Source organism: Anopheles cruzii, chromosome 3, assembly GCF_943734635.1.
Source record: "Anopheles cruzii chromosome 3, idAnoCruzAS_RS32_06, whole genome shotgun sequence".
Taxonomy (NCBI): domain Eukaryota; kingdom Metazoa; phylum Arthropoda; class Insecta; order Diptera; family Culicidae; genus Anopheles; species Anopheles cruzii.
In genome coordinates this window covers 40,251,196-40,270,461 of record NC_069145.1, presented here as the reverse complement: position 1 = coordinate 40,270,461, position 19,266 = coordinate 40,251,196, and the positions used below count along the sequence as shown (strand labels likewise).

General features: G+C 50.5%; 1 protein-coding gene across 1 annotated transcript in view; it reads right to left on the bottom strand.

Annotated features, from left to right (window-relative positions):
• Window positions 1–4,006: 4,006 nt before the first annotated feature.
• The window catches only part of LOC128273952 (la-related protein Larp4B-like), a 35,792-nt gene continuing 20,532 nt past the window's right edge, over window positions 4,007–19,266 (bottom strand). Inside the window, exon 3 of the mRNA XM_053012025.1 lies at window positions 4,007–4,229. Within this exon, the coding sequence (XP_052867985.1) occupies window positions 4,007–4,229 (223 nt within the window). The remainder of the gene's footprint in view (window positions 4,230–19,266) is intronic.

The window sequence follows — 19,266 nt, the reverse complement described above, 5'->3', positions numbered from 1 at the left end:
CGAAGATCCAATCAGGCCTGGCCGATGATGCCGCCGGACCTACCAGTCACTCGTTGGCGGGTGCATTGGCTTCTCTTGCACGACGTATGGGTTTTCCGAGCCCCAAATACGACAGTTCTGCTTATTAACATCGAGGTGGAAATGAGCCGAAATGAAATGAGTTTTTCAAATTTAAAACAGTTTGAGTTGAAGACACACCACTTTGGAAATAAGTTTTTAATATTTCCCAACTTTCTGCAAGCGTATAGCGTCCCAATTTGTAAATGTCCAGAATGAAGTCTTCACGTTTCAAAAGCCAAGCAATCGGTAGTTTAAAACACTCCATGTGCCACCCTGTACAGGGTGTTCCATTACGATCTAGAGATTGAAATGTCAAATAACTTCGCCATTTTTTAGTATATTTTGACAAATCAGTCAAATTCTGAAACGTCAATGTATGGCATTTTAATCACGGATCAATTTACGGTCGTTCGTTCAACTGTGAAAACTATGAAAACTGTGCGTGCTTATTGTTGCCGAATTTCTTCGGACTTCTTTCTGTAAGGCTAACTGAAGAGTAAGATGTATGCCACCAAACCGAAAACTATTGAAGAAGTTAAAGCTAATATCACAGCGGAAATTGCTGCTATTACGTTGTCTATTACCGAAACGTTGTCAAATGCAATGCAAAATGCCCAAAAAAGGGCCGCATTTTGTGTGTCTAATGGAGGCGGTCATTTGATCGATATTGTATTCTGAGTAAATTATCAATAAACGGCATCCTATACCCTATAAAAATCGACTAAGAAATGGCGGGTTTATTTGACATTACAATCTCTGGATCGTAATGGAACACCCTGTACATGGAAAGCCGTTGAAATGACACATTTCAAGTGCAGCCGACGCGTGCAGGGATCGCATCACGCAACAATGGCCATTCCGAAAACGGGTCCCGGTCCGGGGTTATCGAGCGTTTTAGCGATTCATTACCCGGACCCGTGCCATCCACCAACTGACCTCCTCCCGGTAATGATGAAGCCATTACATGTTGCCAGTTCTAGACCTCGGATCGCGGCCCGTACATCTTGAAGCCACGCTCCGGATTCACCTCGGGGACGCCGGGACCCGGCGAGTTGGTTTCGCACGTGACGCGGAGCAGGGCAACGGGCAGCGGGCACAAAAACTGGATCACTGGTGAAAAGATCACTGGAACAAGTGTAATGATACGCTCGCGGGCTTGCGCATACCACGCGCGCTACTTCGCGGTGGTCACCGCGCACCACTCCACTCCGGTTCCACCGGGCAGGCGGCTCTTGCGGCCGCTTTCTCTCCGTCCGCGCGCGCCCGAGCCCCGTCGTTTCGATTTGGATGCTGAACTTCGCTAATGGTCCCGCGCGGTAATGGCGCGGTCCGGCTACCGAGAGCCAGGCCAACTGGGGAGACTGCCGCCGTTCCCAAACATTGTTCAAATGTTACCTCAAATGTCATTGCACCGCACGGCATGGTCCCGACGCGACGACGACGACGAGACGACTTACCTAAACGCACGCGGCTTACGCAAAAAGCGTACGCGGATTATGAATATTAATGGCGCGCGAGTATGGTGAGACTAAGCGATTCGATTCCGCGTGATGACATCCGAAGGGGGCCGAGCAGATGCTGGAGCTGCGGGAAAAGGTCGCCCCAGCGATGCGATCCTCGAAACAAGGCGACCCGTGCGAGTCGGTCATCAGTTCGTCTCAGAAACACCATCACAGACACCATCGCTTATCAGTTGCACGTTGCGCGCTAATTTTCCTTTATTCAAGTACATTCGAATTTCTCATTCGCTCGGCCACTATCTCGGCCAACCGATGCCTTACGGAAGCCACTACAAATAGTGTAGTGTGTAAACGATCGGATCGCATCGGATCCGTCTTCCGCCGGTTTTCTTCCTTCGCGCGCACTCGGTGTTACGCCACACGGCAAGCACGGCGGATTCGCGATCTCCGATCGGCCGTAACTTTTGGGGCCCATCACACGCCGAGGGTTACCGTCACTTAGGAGTAGATTACTATTTACATAAACCAAAAACACAAACGAGCCGTGGGAGATGATATGCTTTTAATCGCGCTCGCGATGCCATCTTCCGTCGCTCGGTTTTGGTTACTTTTCTACGTTTTGTGTGCGCGCTTCTTGTGGTTTTTTTGTTTCGTTTTGTTTCTTTTATTCCCAGCAGCCCGCCCGGTCTCCGCTGAATAAAAGTCTCCGTTAAAGCTAATTATTTCGTAACAGATTTGATATTTCTTCTTGTCTGCGGGTTTTTTGTTTTAGCCAATATTGAACGTGGGTATCATTTCTACGTGGCGTTTGCTGTTGCGTCACGCGAGGAACCGAGGCTAGAGTATGGGTGATGCCGCTGGCAACTGATTGATGTAGCAGCTCCTGGGTGAAGTTATTGGGAAGGTTTCTGCGTGCGGTCGGTTGGCGAATGTTCGATAGCGAACTCTATTTTGTTTGCTTCCTCCCTGTCGTTGCCACGGATTCGGATCGTCAATGTAATACAAAATGTAAGGTACACTGGTTTTGATGTGATGCAAAAAAGAAAAACAATTATCGTTGACCACAAACCGTCGAGCTTCTTGCATCAGACCACATCGTCAGACATCACACTGGACTGAATTCAAAATAATATTTCAAATTGATCGTGATGATGATCGTGATGTTAACACATTTTGATTACGAAGCTAAACACTTTTAATCCTGAGCTCTGCTCTGTGAACCTCTCAACGGCGGAAGTTTCTGGCCAATTCTTCACCCATCTCGAGCGTGCGATAATGATCGTGCGGTAATGCGCTTCCGTTGAAAGCCGTTTTCCGATCGACGCAATCGAAATTGAATAATTCTCGATCGTCGCGCCGGCCGGGCGGTTGGAAAAGCCCTCCCCATCCCCGGGGCACAGAAAGAATCAGGCCGGCGAACCGAAACCGGGGCTGCATTAGGGGTAGTAGATCACCCTGTTCGGCCAGATCGCTGCTGCTGAATGTTTCTTTGATTGGCCTATTGATTGATTTAAAAGCGCCAAAGTGGTCGAACCTTTCGGTAGTCCCCTCACGGCGCTGGGGGTTGGGGCGCCATTTTCTCGCACCATTAGGGTGTTGCGGACCATTTTGGGTTCTCACTTTTCACTTCGCACCTAACGGTGCGCCTCACTTGCTACCAAAGGCACCCTGCTGCGGCATCATCCCGTGCCAGCGCTCGTTCCAGTTATCTAATTGATCGAATTGTCTGGCGTTTGGGAAGTCCTCATTTTTCCGTACTCCGTGGCGGCTTGCCTGTTCGGCGTGGTCGAGAAAGTTTTCTCACTTCAATGTTTCTGCTACTTTTCCGCGTTACAACGCCTTACACAACGCCTTACATCGCTTCTGATCCCTCGTCCTTGGGTGCCTTTCGGGGGTAATGATCTTGCAAAGACGCTTCATTCTTACGCTAGTCTAGCTTTGTTCGCAACTTAAACTCTTACTCCTTACTACAGAAACTACACAGCTTTTTACAAAGATACACAGGGGTTTGCCGTTTGACTTCGCGATGCGCTGTGCAACCCGCCGTGGGCCGGGAAATCGGCGGGAAAACGGAGGAAGAAAATCACACAGTTCGAGTTCGGTACAAGCTATCAGTCGGGAGCAGCAAGCAGCGTGAGCGGGAGATTTTGCGGGCAGAGAACGACACCCGCTCTAACGGCTCTGGAAGACGCAGGATGACGAAGGAAAATCGGACTGGACGGATTGAACGACAACTTCCACGGGCACGGGCCCCAGCTGGTCTCTGGATTGGCTTATTTGGTTGCAGGGAATAACGACCTGTTTCCGTTCCGGTGTATGGGTCAGGAAATAGGTGATATTCCGGTGAGTCCTGGATGGTGACGACACCCTCCGAGAGAGCGCTCTCCCTCTTGTTGCTGACGTTGGTTGGTGGTGGTGGTGGTGGTGATGTGGCGGACGGCCAGGAGTCGGTCCGGGAGTCGGTTGCTGCCTGTATCGCTGTATCCTCAAACAACCTGCACGGTTGCAAAAGCACTGAATGTGACTTTTTTCGGGAACTCGGTACTGTTGGAGCCGCGTGTCTTGATGACCGGTTTGAGCGGGGGCCGCGGTTTGGCTGTCAGCAAGCCGGCCGAGGTCGCCAGGTCGCGCAGCTTCTGCGAGATGCCGGTGCCGGTGGACTTGCTCGATGGTGCAATCACCTGCGGAAGCGTCGTCGGGGTGATGTATCTGCGAAGAGAGAAGGCCACGGGCCGGTGCGAAAGGTTAATAATGCTCGCTTCGGACGGAGGATCGCCACGAGGTGCGATTTGGGTTCGGATTAGTGCCGGTTCACGGTTGCAGAGGGAATGCTTTTGGGCCGTTTCGGTCCGGTCCGGTGATTGTGGATAGTGCATTAGTGTCAAGGAGCAAGACATGTGGCATGTGGCAGGGTTTGAAACATGTTTTATAATAAGGAACACTTGACCAAAAAAAAAGCCGCCGCTCCAAATGGTCAAGGATTTGGCGCTTATTAGATGCATCGCCGGAATGGCTTGAACGCACTGCACTGTTAACGATTGTGTCAGGTTCGCCGCTAAATGACGTGTTAAAGGCAGACCAACCGCTGATGCAGTTGACGTAAGATGGCCAATATCATATCTAAATGTAAAGCCAAGATATTTGCCTAATGTCTGAGTAAAGTTTAACGATTAATATGGAACATCTTTCCATCTTTTTCATTTTTTATGGATCGCTGAACATCTTTCGATTGAAAAGGCCATTGCCAAATGTGATGAATTGACTCTCTGGAATCTTTAAAACAGCGCAAACAGTAAGTTTACGTGATGAATTGTGGTGCACAAATATCAAATTCAATAGAAAGTTTGTTAAACGAACGTAGAAACAATCCGAAATGGACAAATATCGATCAGTCCTGAGTTGACCACTGTCCTTAGGCCCACATTTCAATGCCTTGACTCGCTTTTATCTGATTTTGGTGTTAAGCAACAGATAGGAAAACTATGTAATAGCTTGCAAGAGACCATAGTAAGTCGAATAGACCGTTCTTTTGCGGATTAGATTATTCTTGCGGTAATTTGGTCATCGGCCTGACAGATAAGAAATATCTGTGTCTAAGTCTAGTAGTGTCCTGTAGTCATAATGTAAAACATCCAAGCTGATGATCAGTAAGGACGATCAACGTAACATAGACATTAAAGTTGTAGAGTTAACATTGTTGGACAGGAGACTCACGACAAGGCGAAATTGAGCCCATCCACGACTGGAGTCCGAGTCCGAGCAGGAGACATCGGATGCGAAAATGCGGAAGCTGGCTCTGAACCATCCACTCCTTCCCATTCTCAGTTTAATGACAAAAACGAACCCCAATTTGAGGAATTTTCCGTCCTTCAAAGCTAAATTTCAATAGTGTCTAGTAGAGTAGTTGAACTTTTCGAACTAAAGTTTCAATTCAGGGCTTCTAAATGTTCCATTGATCAAGGGACACTTCAAAATGGGTGGAAGATTTTTTCGTGGGTTCAGCTAGCAGCTGAGCTAGGGATCGACAAGTTAATCGATAAGATCGATAAGTTAATCGACCGCAGACTGCACAACATACGACTGTGTCTGCGTGTCGTTTCGATCATCGCCTTGCGGCTTGCGGCGGTTTGCTGCGCCGACCACGAAAGGTTACGGTGCCTCCTCGGCGGGGGGGAACCGAATTTCAAGGAAATCATTTCCAAGACGCTGACCCCCCACCGACACCGACCCAAGGCGGTTTCCCACTGTGTAGCCCGGCCGTCCGGCCCCGGGTCGGACCGGCTAATCGAACGCCCCGTCACGCCGGCCACAAATCTCACGGAAGCCAGCCCCGTGCGTGGCGGCGGCGACGATGGGAAGGTTGCGGATGAGCTTCTAAATATTTGATCATCCCCTGGCAAGCGTGTAAATGTTAGGTCCGTTGTCCCACGGCGGCGATGATGTGGATGATGATGATGATCATGTTGGAGGATGTGTAATCGGTCCTCGCCGCGATGCACCCGAATCTATCGAAAATCGCGCTCCGCTTCAGCGGGACGGCTGGCCGCATTCAGTAAGGGCGATCTGAGCGCCTCCGAGACCTTGGCTCGCGGTTCGAAAGGGTTTGCATTTGCCTGCCGCCGTTTGCCGTCCGCACATTGTTGTTTTAATTAAGAAATTATCCATCGCATGACAGATCTCGATCGTCTTCCATCGGGCCAGGACGGGCCCGGGAACCGCTCGGCCTCGCTCGGGCGCGATTGGGCAACGGTGAATGTCAATGGGCAGGCGGTGTGTGCGGTGTGTAACAGGCCCCCCTAAAGGTTGATTGGTATATTGAATTGACAAATTGCATACCATTGCGCCCCGAAGGATGTTTGTTGTTTGCCGGTTGTTCGGTTTTGCGGTTGGCCATTTGTTTGATTCACACATACGAGCGGATGGCCATGGGCGAGTTGGGCATCTGGCGAATGACTCATCGGACTCGCTACGGGCACGAAATGTGACTCTCTGTTGTCCGAAAGTTGTGCAAAATGTTGGTGCAATTGCTGCGAAAAGATGAAACTTGACACCGGCACTGTCCACAGAAGGTCCGTGTCATTTTTAACGTCCACTTTGGGTGCGTTCTTGGGCCACATTTTGACAAAGGACCACCGAAACTAAATAAACGAGTTCCTCGTGTTAAAGGGTCCTTGTTTTGTTGGAAGCTGCCCATGGCGATTATCTTTGCCACGAAGCGTTCCAAATGAAAAGTGTGTAAAATGAGTACAATTTGTGATTGTGATCGCGACGGCGAATAATGCAGTCCTTGCACTGCAGCGCTGTTGTGTTAAGTGAAAGTGGACGCTTTATGAAACCGTGATTGCTACATTCGGGTCAACCTGTTACGCGCTGCTGTGTCGCTGCTGTGTTCCTAATTCTTCTTCTTCTCCCTGCGGCCAAGATGGCGAACCTTTCACGATCCAAACTTTGATCGACGCGCTCTTTGGCAATAATCTCACGGCGGTGCGTTGCGTGAATAACGAGCAGGTTGCATGCACCGGTAATGGTCAATTTCCGCTTCTCTCAAAAGCGAAGGCCGTCGATTGACAACCGCCCCACGGCCGGCCTGGTCGGACAGCGGACAGCCGCCAGGGGCCACGGTGGTGCTCGTGGACCGCCAGACATCATAATCACATGGCGACCGATAGACGGCCTGTCGATGCGGCATTTGCGAAAGGCTAATGAAAATAATTTTAATAAAACTCGAAACTTGCCCCTCGAGTTTTGCTTCCGCGGACGGACTAAACGGTCAGGCCCAGCAACTGGAGCAGTCGTTAAAGCCAGCCGCAAAGGTTGTCGACATCGACGGTGCTGAGAGTGTGGGCATAAGGATCAGCATTATGAGTGACGAGGGCTGCGGCCTAGACGTAGCTTATGGACTCGACCGACGGCCTAGACTAGGTGTAGACTGGTAGATTATGGAGTCTGGCTGGGGCGGGAGATCCTCCACACTCGGACCGTAACTAATCATCGCAAACGGGGGGAGGGACAGGTGTAAGTTTTCGCGACGTCACGCTCCTGCGCGAGGTGTCGCGTAACAGTGTCCAGTGTCGGGGAACCAGTTGGTGGAAGCCGTTCGTCTGTCTGTCCGTCTGCTGTATGCTCAAATTTACGCCAACTATGCAAATTACCGATCAGTCAGCCGTCGAGCGTCACGAGCCGGGGCTCCGTTCGCTAACCCATCGACTGCCCCTGGTCCTGTCTCTGGCTGCAGCATCGATTGCGCTACAACGTCTGGCGGGCGTTCGTCCGTCAGCGAGAGCCCAGGAGCAGTTGGCGCAGTTTGCATAATCCACTGCACTGCGTTCGCGACTGCGAAAGTGCCAAGTGTCGACGTACGTGGCACGTTAACAGGAGCACGATCGCGTGGTCGGTTCCCTAGCATCGGAAGTCGGGACGCGCAAACATGGTGTCAATTAGGTAGCGACCAGTCGGCGGATTTGGGATGAAAAATTGAATCCCATTACGGGTCCCAATTTCGAGGACAGAAAACGAAACCAATTCGCACAAGCCACCTCCTCGGTGACTCGGTGTTTGATTCGATTCGGTGCCTGACCCACTGAGCGCCTCGGTAGCGCTAACCCAATTTTGGTCCACACCGGCCACGGTTGGCCGGACCGTACACCATTTCACACTTTCTCACCGCGCAAATCGGCTTAGACCACGTTTTGTGGCCCTGTGGCCAACGCGAGTGTCACCCGAAAACACTTGGCTTTTCGCCCTCGGCCCCACCGGAGCGTAACGGGCGCCGCCAATCTCTTCGTCCGCCATCTTCGACTCGCCAGAGATGCGTCACCATGCGGCCGGACCTTTCGTATCGAATGCAAATTAGGAGCATTGAACCTGGTGGCAATGGCATGCTCTGGGGGTGTCTTCCAGCATCAATTTTACCCCATCGCCACCGTCGCCACTGTGGATCGGGTGAAAGAAAAGTAAAAATGGCGGCCACGGGTGGCCGTCGTAATTGAATTTGAATGCCATTAGCCGGCGGGACGGTGTCAGGGTGCGATTAGTGACATATTAAATCACGTTTTTGGAGGGTATAAGAAGTGGAACGAATGGGCCAATTAAGATGCGTAACGACACGGTGTGGTGGTGTGATAATTCGGTCAATCGGCCGCAGTGTGTGCGGGAAAGATTAGGATCTTATGATTTGGGCTCAAAACGATCAGTTCAAATCGTTTTTCCGAGCAAAACTAGGGAAAACGATGTTTGATATTATGACATCACAGAATGAGATATGATGATTTGGCTGGAATTCTGTTACAGGTTGTGGCAGTATCATCATTAATCAACTAACGTGACACTTCGTTTGACCAACATTTGTGTATGGCCAACTGATTACTTGTGTACGCATCGTGACTTCTAAAACGAAACAATTGAACGTTAGGCTGACAAAAAACCACTTTCTGACAAAAAATGTGGAGACGCCTCAATACATTTTCCAAATTATGTAACTCACATGCTTCTGGCAGGTAGCTCTGGTGTGAAGTTAAGTCATTGAAACCGAATGAAACCTTATTTCGTATAGATAGGGCATATTTAAAAAAAAATTTACTGAGTGAATAATAGGTTTTTTTTCTTTTGTATTATGTACTTTTGTACTTTGAACTGTAATAGCCTAACATTCGTCTCTTTGAGTGAATAATAGTGAAAAACAATCAAACACTAGGTCCAGTAGTCTTACTGACAGATCATCGTGCCAGCCGAGGAATTCTTGGTTATCTAATCTTCGAACATAGCACCAATGCGATTGGTTAAATCCTTGAGAATTTAATGAATTTAATTTATTCCTTTAGTTCGGAAGTGTTGGTACTCAGTTCTGTCACTAGAAATTCCATTGTCATTACGTTGATTGTGCATCGTCCGATGATTACGTCCAACACAACATTGATAAATTATTCTATTTCATTAAGTCCAGTCCAGAAAGGTTTAGCTTTTCTCTAAAAACCGGGCAGGTTAATGTTTCGGTTAAGGTTTCGATGAACTTCGCTCTTCGTGATCGCTGTTTCTCTCCGTAGTTTCTTTGGTTTGTTTATTTTTTTTATTTTGGGGATTTAACGAAGTAAGATTAGATTGAACAACCAAATGCCAACCAATAATGTGGTACTAAACAAATGATTCGGGCACTTTCCGGAAGCTTTTTGCCCGAGTTGCGTAACTCACTGAAAGCGGAAAGAAATGGTCGTGTGCATCCTATGACCGAAGCCATCGAAGCCGATGCCTAAACGCTGCGTTTGATGCTTTTTCTTTAATTACTGTGTTTTAAAGCGGACCGGGTGCGCGTAACGTGCTCCATCCTCAGGGTTAAGCGACGCTAACCAACCGATCAGCAAGTGATCAGGCCTCCGTTCCGTCGGGCCCGGCCCGGCGGTGGCCCGGCTACCAATTTTCATCCCGCCCGGCTGCCACCGAACCTACACTTACCGGGCTACACGCTTATCAACCGATCAATGCGCCGCGATCAACCCGCTTCAATGGTTCCGACCCGCCTGGACGGCTGGAAAATCGTGCATCGTGCGAGGGAAACGGCGAGAGATTTTCTTCTCCTGCGCCCTCCGTGGTGGAATGTCCCTCTCGCGATGGAACGTGATGGAACTCCACTTTCCAAGAGCCGACCGAAGGTGCGATCGATTCATTCAAAATTGCTTCTAATTATCAGCCACGGCTCCCCAGCCTCACTCTTCCCTGACGTCCGCCGGGTCGGCCGGCGGCCATGATTTATTGCCCGGCGGAGCTAATGATCCGGGCCGTGCAGTTTGGCGAAGATGCGTTCCGTCACCAGACCGGCCCCGCTAACGTAACGCGAGTCTGTCCGGTCCGGTCAGTGGCTCCGGTGGTCGGTGAGGTAACTCTGGTCGCCCGAGGAGCGGTCCGCCACCCTTTGACAGGCTGACGGGCTGTGTCGAATGCGGACCTGCCGCGAAAGTAAAAGTCTTTTGCGCATCACCAGTGTCCGGGAACCGGCGACTGGTCGCTATCGGCCACTCTTCGCATGCTCGGTGAGGTGTCATGCCAAGAGCATAATGGCCACTTCGTTCGATGAAATCATAACCGTCGCCGTCGACGATGATGGGGCAGACCTAGAGCCTGCAGTACAGTGGGCCTCAAACAATGGTCCAGCATGGCCAGATGGCCGGCAGGAAAAAGCATCGTCTTCAGCCATGTGCAATGGCGGCAGTAAATGATGATGAATTAGTGCTCGAACGGGTGCTAGGGTGCTAAAACCGGTGTTTGTTTTGTTGTCTCGCATTTAGTATTTAGTTTGCGTCAAGGTGTATTTACCATAAGCGCTCTGGCGAATTATGTCATAGCTCTAGTCATCGCTCGGAGAGCTTATCCTTGCTTGAAAGGTCCGGCCCCGCCAGAGGTCCGACTTTGGGTTTCACAGTTTGCTGCCGCGCGCAAACCGCGGCTTCCCCATACACGGGCACATATCACGTCACTTCTATTCTAATGCAAATAATCGTGGCTATAGAGTCGAAAGTAAACATCGTTACATCATAACAACGCACAACGTTCAAGGCAAACATGCAAATGTGACTAATGCTATGCAAATCTACTACAGTATACTAGGAAAGTTTTGACAAAAACCAACTCAAGGAACCGTCAAACAAAATAGACAAAAGAATCATTCGCATATTCCTCAAGTTAAACAGAAAATACAATAGAATACATGTAATGAAGTATGGAAAGTGGTGACAGCTATGCCAAACCAGTCCAAAACAAACATTCAACGGTTCCAGCCACTCGGATAGTGCTATATGACCATAACTTATCAGATTTCTTTTTATTGATCAAATGCTTATATCTGCATTATAAAACAATGATCTTCAAAGAAACGAAACAGTATTAAAATAAAATCGATAATAGGATGATTCAATATTAGCATACATCGGCAAGCGGGGGAAAACCTGTGATAGATATGCAAAATTAGCTAAAAGCAATACCTATAACGGTTCATGTCGATCAAGAGTTTCCCCCCAATTATATAGAGTTATGGCCCACAGTTTACAGTCCGGAATTTTATTATTTAATGTTGCAAAAACTAAAGCTCTAGCCCCCATTCCGGTGATAAATGATACGGTTTTGCATACCTCCTAGCGCCGTACCCTAAAGACCCCGAGTGTGTGTGTGTGTGGAATGCCCATTGGTTTCGCATCAATTTGTCCTCTGCGGGCCACAAATTGGCAGCGGTATTTACGAGAGCGCCGAAAAGTGGACATGCCCAACCGCCCAGGATTGCTATTCGCCTGCGCTGTCTCGCCTCTCGGTGACCTAACTGTAAACTGTGGTCCGGTTGATTCATTAAGTGCCCCGGCGTGTATCCGTTTATTGGCGTAACTGTATTGACAGCCGGAATTCTGTTCTACATTGTCGTCAGCATAACATTATCATAAATCTGGTTGGCGAACGTGTCCGATATCGATACCGCGGGATTCTTTCGCAGGAATTTTATGGCCACCTAGAGGCCATTTCGAAGCCATTCTAGGGAAGGCCATTCTGCTGCGGGGGAATATCGAACGGTTTGGTGTCCCCATATGTCACTAGAAGATTTTGCCCATAATTTGGCGTGTCCCCGGGACTACAAATGGACCTTCTTTGTCGTCCGTTGGCGACTACCCAATGGCCGTGTTGCCCAGAACAGCGATTCGATTTCCTTTCAATCGTAATCATAGTTGTTCCGCGCCTTGTGCGCCTTCGGAAACCTGATCCTCTTCCCTGGGCCGCGCAAATTCTCGCTTAATCAATTTAGCATGTTTACAACTGCCACCTTTCCATCCCCCCCCGCCGCACCCGTTTCCATTGCACTTGCGGAAGGTGTTGGCAGAAGCGACCTGACCTGCTCTCCGGTCTGCTCCGGGGGGTGGCGGCCTTTATGCACCCTCGCGGATCAAAACAGGAACAACCGTAATTTGCTTACGGTAAGTGCAGCGCACACCTTACCTACTTTCCGGCCAACGTAATCGCTGATCGGGGCCAGGCCAGGCCGTGCGCAGCGGCCAGACTGTGGCGCATCTGTCGCCGTGACCGGGTGGACCGATTTGGGGCGTGTCCAACGCGCTGGCGGCCCAGTTTTGCCACTTTTCGCAGATCGCAGCCACAGATCGATCGCACGAGCATCGAAGGAACTGCGATGCGGGCGTTCCTGAAGGGCATGGGGCGCACAGAGACACTCAACACCCATCGAGTTTGGGTTGCACTTGAACCTCGGGGATCGATCTTTGGAATAGAATGCGCGGTGATCCCGTATCTCGTTGTGATCTGGTGATCTAATTAAACGTCACATTTTCCTCACTTGCCGAGCGGCGCCAAAGACACACGGGGGCTAACGAGTGAGATGGGACCTAACAGTAACTAAGCGGAGCCTAATTTCGAAACTCAACTCTCGGGTCCACCGAGATCCTATCATGCACCGGTAAACCACCACCGAGGTGTTGTCGGGAAACGGGATTGGTGAAGAGTCCATAAACTGATCAACGTGATGGTCCATTTTCTCATCGTCCCAAAAATCGAGGTAATTGGGTTACAAGCAAGCTACCCCGATGTGTGCGCTTATTTGGCTTTAATTGACTGCTTCTTATGCGTTGTATTAAAATGTCCCCACTTGTGGCCCACTACTCCCTTTTCCAGACGTGTTTTTGATTGTCTTGGGTGTTTTACACGTTGCCAGTTGTAATGAACCGGGTCATAAATGTTGCCAGGCCAGACCCCACAAATCACACACGACACTATGGACCGGGACCGCAGAAAGTAGTTTGAAGTACCACCACCATCAGCTGGTCCTCGATCAGAAGTGGCAGCTCTGCTGATAAATCATATCGCCCCCTTGCTCTGCCGGTTAGGGCCCGGGTTTCGATATCGACCACTGTCTTCGCATCATCGGGTACGATCGTTATCGCCACGTGTCAGGTCTTTCATCTCGAGCGGCGGCATCGAAACCCCTCCGGCCGGGGGATGAATGGACTCGATGAGGTTCCTTGTCGATACCGGAGGGCTTGTGCCGCCGGCTCGATCAACAATGGCCCTTTCATAGCGCGCCACAGTTAGTTGATCGCGCAAACATTGAAGGTGATTGCTTTATTTGCTGATAGTATATGGCGCAGTCTAGCGAAAGGGGGCGACTACTCAAGGAGGTGTTTACAGTGTCTGGCAGTCGGAGGACTAAAGGGTTCAATTTCGGCGTTCGGATTCCTGCCTTCTTCCGCCCATTGGGGCCATTACACTTTTATGGCCGATCACAATGTCTTCAACCATCGCCACTTTTCGTTCTTCAAACAGACGACCGGCGAAAGAAAGAAAGCACCCTCCGGGGGTGGTTGCCTCCCCATGTCAATAAACACCTCTCTTGACCATTGTGGTCCGGACGAGCCGCGTTTCGGGCACACACACCCGGGCACCCGGGCACGGTACAGAAAACATGCTTTCACTTTCACGCCCGGCCCTACGTCGACACCGGCGTTGAATTTCACAGCCAACCGGTCACCGGTTGTTGGAGTCTCTCATGTTGCACCGATGCGCTGGAAGCGATCGGATTGCACTACACTTTCGTGCACGGTTGGATGCACCCCCCGGGCCCCGAATGAAGTCATCCACCGGCGCCATGACTCACGTCGAAAGTGTTTCTATCGGAGCCAAGTTGGAGTCCTTTCGGAGGCCCTTGAGATTTGCGTTTTGGACGGCGAAACCGATCGATAAATCCGAGATCCGTCTGACAGGCGTGCCGGCGGTTATCAACGTAGGGAGTTACCGCGATCATCACCGCGTATTATCGATCGCTCTGAAGGATAATTGAAGATCGCGTATCGCAACCAGCTCGCCGTCGTGTGTTCCGTCGGATGGAGCACAAGCACGACGTAACCGTCGCCGAGACGGCTTCGGCCATCTCTCTCGATCGATGAGCCCCTAATTACAGAGCCCGCGCCAGCGTCAATTGCAGCGCACGTGGCGGGTCCTCCTCCAGGTGGTCTCCAGGAAGCACCGGGCTACGCATGCGCAACCCGGGGGGACGGCCTCCCCCCGGTGGTGGCCGTGTCTTCCGCAACTACACGCAGCGCAGCGGTAGCGTCGTAATCGCTCACTTTGTGCGGAAGGCCCGGGCGATTATGAAAGTGACAGCTTTGGCTTTTCATTTCATCTATGACGACGTTTTTTTCCGTAGACCCCTCGACTCCATTGCGGGACACGCACTTCACGTCGAAGTTCCTTATCCCGTCGCGACAACGGTGACAGGTTGCGTAAGTCGCCCGCGTGGTCGCCTTCCGTCACACGTCACACGCATTTCAATCATCTTTTATCGACACCTGGAAACGGCTGACGCTAGTGGCGCTGGCTATATAGAGAGCCCTTTCCGTAATCCGTCGGTCCAGGCCGTTTTCAGTGCACTCTCGGTGGCCCGCCATTTTGACACTTTCTTCTCGGCGCCGTACTCTGGTTCTGTCTATCGCCTACGACACCCTTGTTTCCGACGGATCCCGAAACAAAAACAGCCAGACTTCCAAACTGAGAGACCCGAAACCGGGAAAAAACGTGTGCCGTGGGCCATTCACTTTCTCACGACCTCTGCGTCGCTGCTGAGGCTTAGTTGTCGCCACGTTGTCGCCATCGGTCGGAGTCTAACTAAGCCGGGCATGTCGTTTTTTCATGTGCTCCTCGTTCCTCGAGTCCGAGTGATCGACAGCAAGTGGAACCATTAGTCAAGCAAGGTATATAGGGTGGTACAGCTAGTTTTTGGATTCCGTGGTGCCAAATACTAAGGTGTTCAATAAGTTCTTTGCCTCGATAACAGAGGGCGTTGCTACGAGTCTATTTTTTTTTTTTGTTATATTGGTGCACCCTTCATATGAAGATACGCGAAATTTCTATTCAATCGGTCGCTTAATATTTTTTTACAAGCCACTTAGTATCGATATGTCACAGTATTTTTTACAATGGAAGAAATGAAGTATCGTGCAGTGATTTAATTTTTATTCTTGTGAGGTTTAAAAACAAACGAAAATTATGAACGAATGTTGAACGTGTATAAGGACTCTTTGCTCTCAATTAGGGGGTCAATTAGGGGGTTTAAAGGGGGGTTTCTGAGTTTAAACGTGGTCGTACTATCCTTCACGACGATCTATGTCAAAAACGTCAAAAAACAGACACAACATCTGAAATCGTAGACAAAATGCAGGATATCGTATTGGAAAATCGGCGAATCACTAAAAGAGATTTAGTATAAGGCCTAGCCATCTCATTGAGCAGTATCACCAATATTTTGACTGAAGTATTGAGTTTCAGAAAGCTTTGTGCACAATGTGTACCGTATTCACCAGATTTTGCCCCTGGCGACTTCCATCAGTTTTAAGACCTAAGAAAAATCGTGCACGGAAAGCGTTTTTCATTAAATGAAGCCGTCATAACAGCTGCGGAGGCGTATTTTGAAGGTGTTCCAATTTTTCACTTCAGGGATTGAATTTATAAATTGGAGTCTCTTTGAAACAAGTGTATTGATGTTCAGGAAGGCCATACTGAATAATAAAGAGTATTTCAAACCATAAAAATGTGGTTTTCTTATCGAGGCAAAGAACTTATTGCCTAGTTATTGCCTAACAGCCTAGTATCGATTGTCGTCCAAGCTAATAGCTTTAATTTCGCCAAAGAACCAATAAGTCAACCTTTTCTCCGCAATTTTCCCAATAATCTGCAATCGTATAGCGTCTTATTTGGTAAATGTCAAAATTTGTACTAAGTTTGAAGAGAAGTTTGACGTTTTAAAAGTCAAGTAAACGGAAGTCCAAACACTTGATGGATCACCCTATATAGCCCATGTCAAATGATGTGCGTGCGGCATCATTTTTCACCCATTAATTGAACCCTTTGGGAACTTTGCGACGTGCGGTAACAGGCGCCCGGTAGTTAGTCTACACGGCCGATCGGACCAGATAGCGCAAATTACCGAGAGACAGCGAGGTGACCGCGCTAGATACCTATTGCGTCGCTTTCCGTTGGGTAACTCTGTTTGGCGATGCTACTCCTTAGATTACGGCTGGGCTTCGGTAGACGCGTTTCGGTTCCAAATCCCGCACCAGCTGGGCAAGTTGAGCGAAAAATCGGCACGACTTCCTCACGAAACAGATTTGCCGCTCCACACACAGTACTCTCTGGCGGGGGGCCGGTTCCGAAAGGTTCCAGCGCCGATTCACTGGCCGGCCGTTTAACTGTCGCGGTCATTTATTTCAGAGTGTACCGCTCAATAACGCCTTAATAGGCCGTCATTTCAGGGGCCGGGTTGGGGGCCGTTGTAGGGCAAGCCGAATCGATTCTGTGTTCTGTCTTATCGGCCCACGGATCGTGCGCCCCGACCAATCGGCCGGAACCCATCCACACCTCACACACTGTCCGTGCGGTGGGGCTGGGAGGGAAAGGGGTTCGATGCACCAAGGGGAACGAACCGTTACGAACCGGGGCCACACCTGACACAGTTTCGGACCGGCCGAGCCCGAGGGTCGGCCGAGAAAACCGAGAAGGATTCTGGGACTCTCTGTGAGCCCGCTCACAGAGGTCCGAAGAGAACCCGTTTTTGGTCGAGGCGACGACGAAAATCTACGCCAGCACCTGCGTCCCTGCCACCCGTGACCGGCAGGCAGGTTTTAGGGGGGAGGCCCTTGCGCTTGATGCAGCCGGCCGGCGCAGCGAAGAAGTAGGTTACGTAACGTCTACCGGTGCGACTGGACCTGCTGGCTAGAACGAGGACCCCACGGACGGACGGACTACGGGCGGACGAAGATCCGAGAACGCGACCGTGACGCGGTTGGTCACGGACCCAGCGGGCCCCGGTGTGGCATAAATATTCAAACGGAGTGCAGTCCGGGGCCCGCGACTCCCGTTGGGATGGCCCTGGGTCCTGCGGCCAGGGAATGAATTCTTGCAACGCGGCGAGGCGACAACCCGGCTTTCGAGGGGGGAGGGGTTTCGGCGCGATTGACAGGGAGACCGTTACCGAATCGTCCACCGGCGTTCGGCGACGGTGATTTTCAGTAACAAAACCGAGACAAAACCAGAAGCAGAACCGACGTCCGACTGACATAACGATTGCCGCGGAATAAATCATTCCGCGGCCGAGAGAGATGCGGTGGCGGCGATAGACCGGCGGCGTGAAACCGGTGCGCAAGGAGTCTCGGCCCGGACCGGCCCGGGGAGTGCGGCTAGAAAAGACTTTTAATGATGGCTATAAATCGTCCCTATCGACAGCTCCCCGGCACCAGCTGGGCCGATCGCTGGGCCTTATCCGTGGGGCCGATCGTCGGCAGTGCCCTTGTTGCGATCGGCGTAGCAGAAGCGCCCGGCCGCAGCGCTTACTCCAGTTCGCGAAACACTCCAATCGAATCCCGCGGGGGCCCCAGGACTTGTGTGCGGTCTTCGAATGTCGTTCCGCGGGAAGACAACGCGCTAGCGCCCCTTCAGTTCGGCCGACGGCGCTGCAGCAATGCTTAAGTTACGCCACTTTTACAACTTCCCTATTGCCCGCTGTATCGGTGTGTATTGCCGCCGCAAGGTGATGGCGATGGCGCCCCCCGGAACGAGCTGCAGCATGATTGCAAGGCCGACTGCACGAGACGGGTGCCCGGAAACCACTCAGGAGGAGGTGCCATTTCGTTTAACGCTTAGATAAAACTCATTAACGGACGATAGCGGTTTTGACCTCTGGGAACCGGCGCTAGGTGTCGCTTCGGTGCGGCAAAGCGGTGCCATTTTTGGGCCGTTTTTTTGGGCTGCCGTGCCGTGTCGTGGTTGATGGGAAAGAAAATCGAGAGTCGAGCATCAAAAGTCACGGACACGGACACGGGTCCGGTGCTGCTGCATATTTATTGGATGTAAATGAGCGACACCCGCAGGAGATGAAATTCTGGCGCGCCCGTGGACAGGGCCAAGTTGGGGCCACTCTGTGCCGTCAGCGACAACAGCAGTGAAAGTTTTTTGCTGCTATTTTTAGATTCGACAAAAATGCGGAACCACAATCCGGGCCCGACCGTGCATCGGTGGGTTGCGGGGCAGGATCTTGGGGCATACCGGCAGATCGCCCGACCGACCGTTTCCGGCAGCGGTTTGATCAAAGAGCGTGTGGAATCCGACGACGATTCAGGTCCGATCGGTCACTCGTGTCAGGTGTTTGCCAATTCGGTGGGGAAATTAGTAAAGATTATGGTTGGTTGAACAGGTTGGACATCTTTGAGTTGGCGGTTTTTGAAGATGTAGCCGGGATTAACATAAACCTCCGTTTTTTTGTAGTAGCAAATTCGGGTATTTGTATAGCAAGCCAAAGGCCCAACAGAACTGACAGGACTTGCACCACAAAAAACAAAGTCTGCCTAAGTCTAATTTAACACATGAATTAACATATCCGAGCTGCGAAGTCCGATGGACCATTCTTTAAACACATCGACAAGATATTAAATGCTGCCGCATAATGATTTTGCGAACATTTTCCACCAACTCTGAATGATTTCGATCTTGTGGACGTCCAGGTCTTTCATTGTGTTCAAAGTCCCCACAGTTCTCTTGAAAACGTTTACACCACACAAAAACTGTTCCTCTACTCATACACTCATCACCATAAACTTGTTGTAACAAATTATAGGTCTCAGTACAAGTTTTACCAAGCTTTAAACAAAATTTAATATCGGGTCTTTGTTCTATTTTAGTGTTTTTGTAACACGGGTACTAAATCTACTGATACATAAAT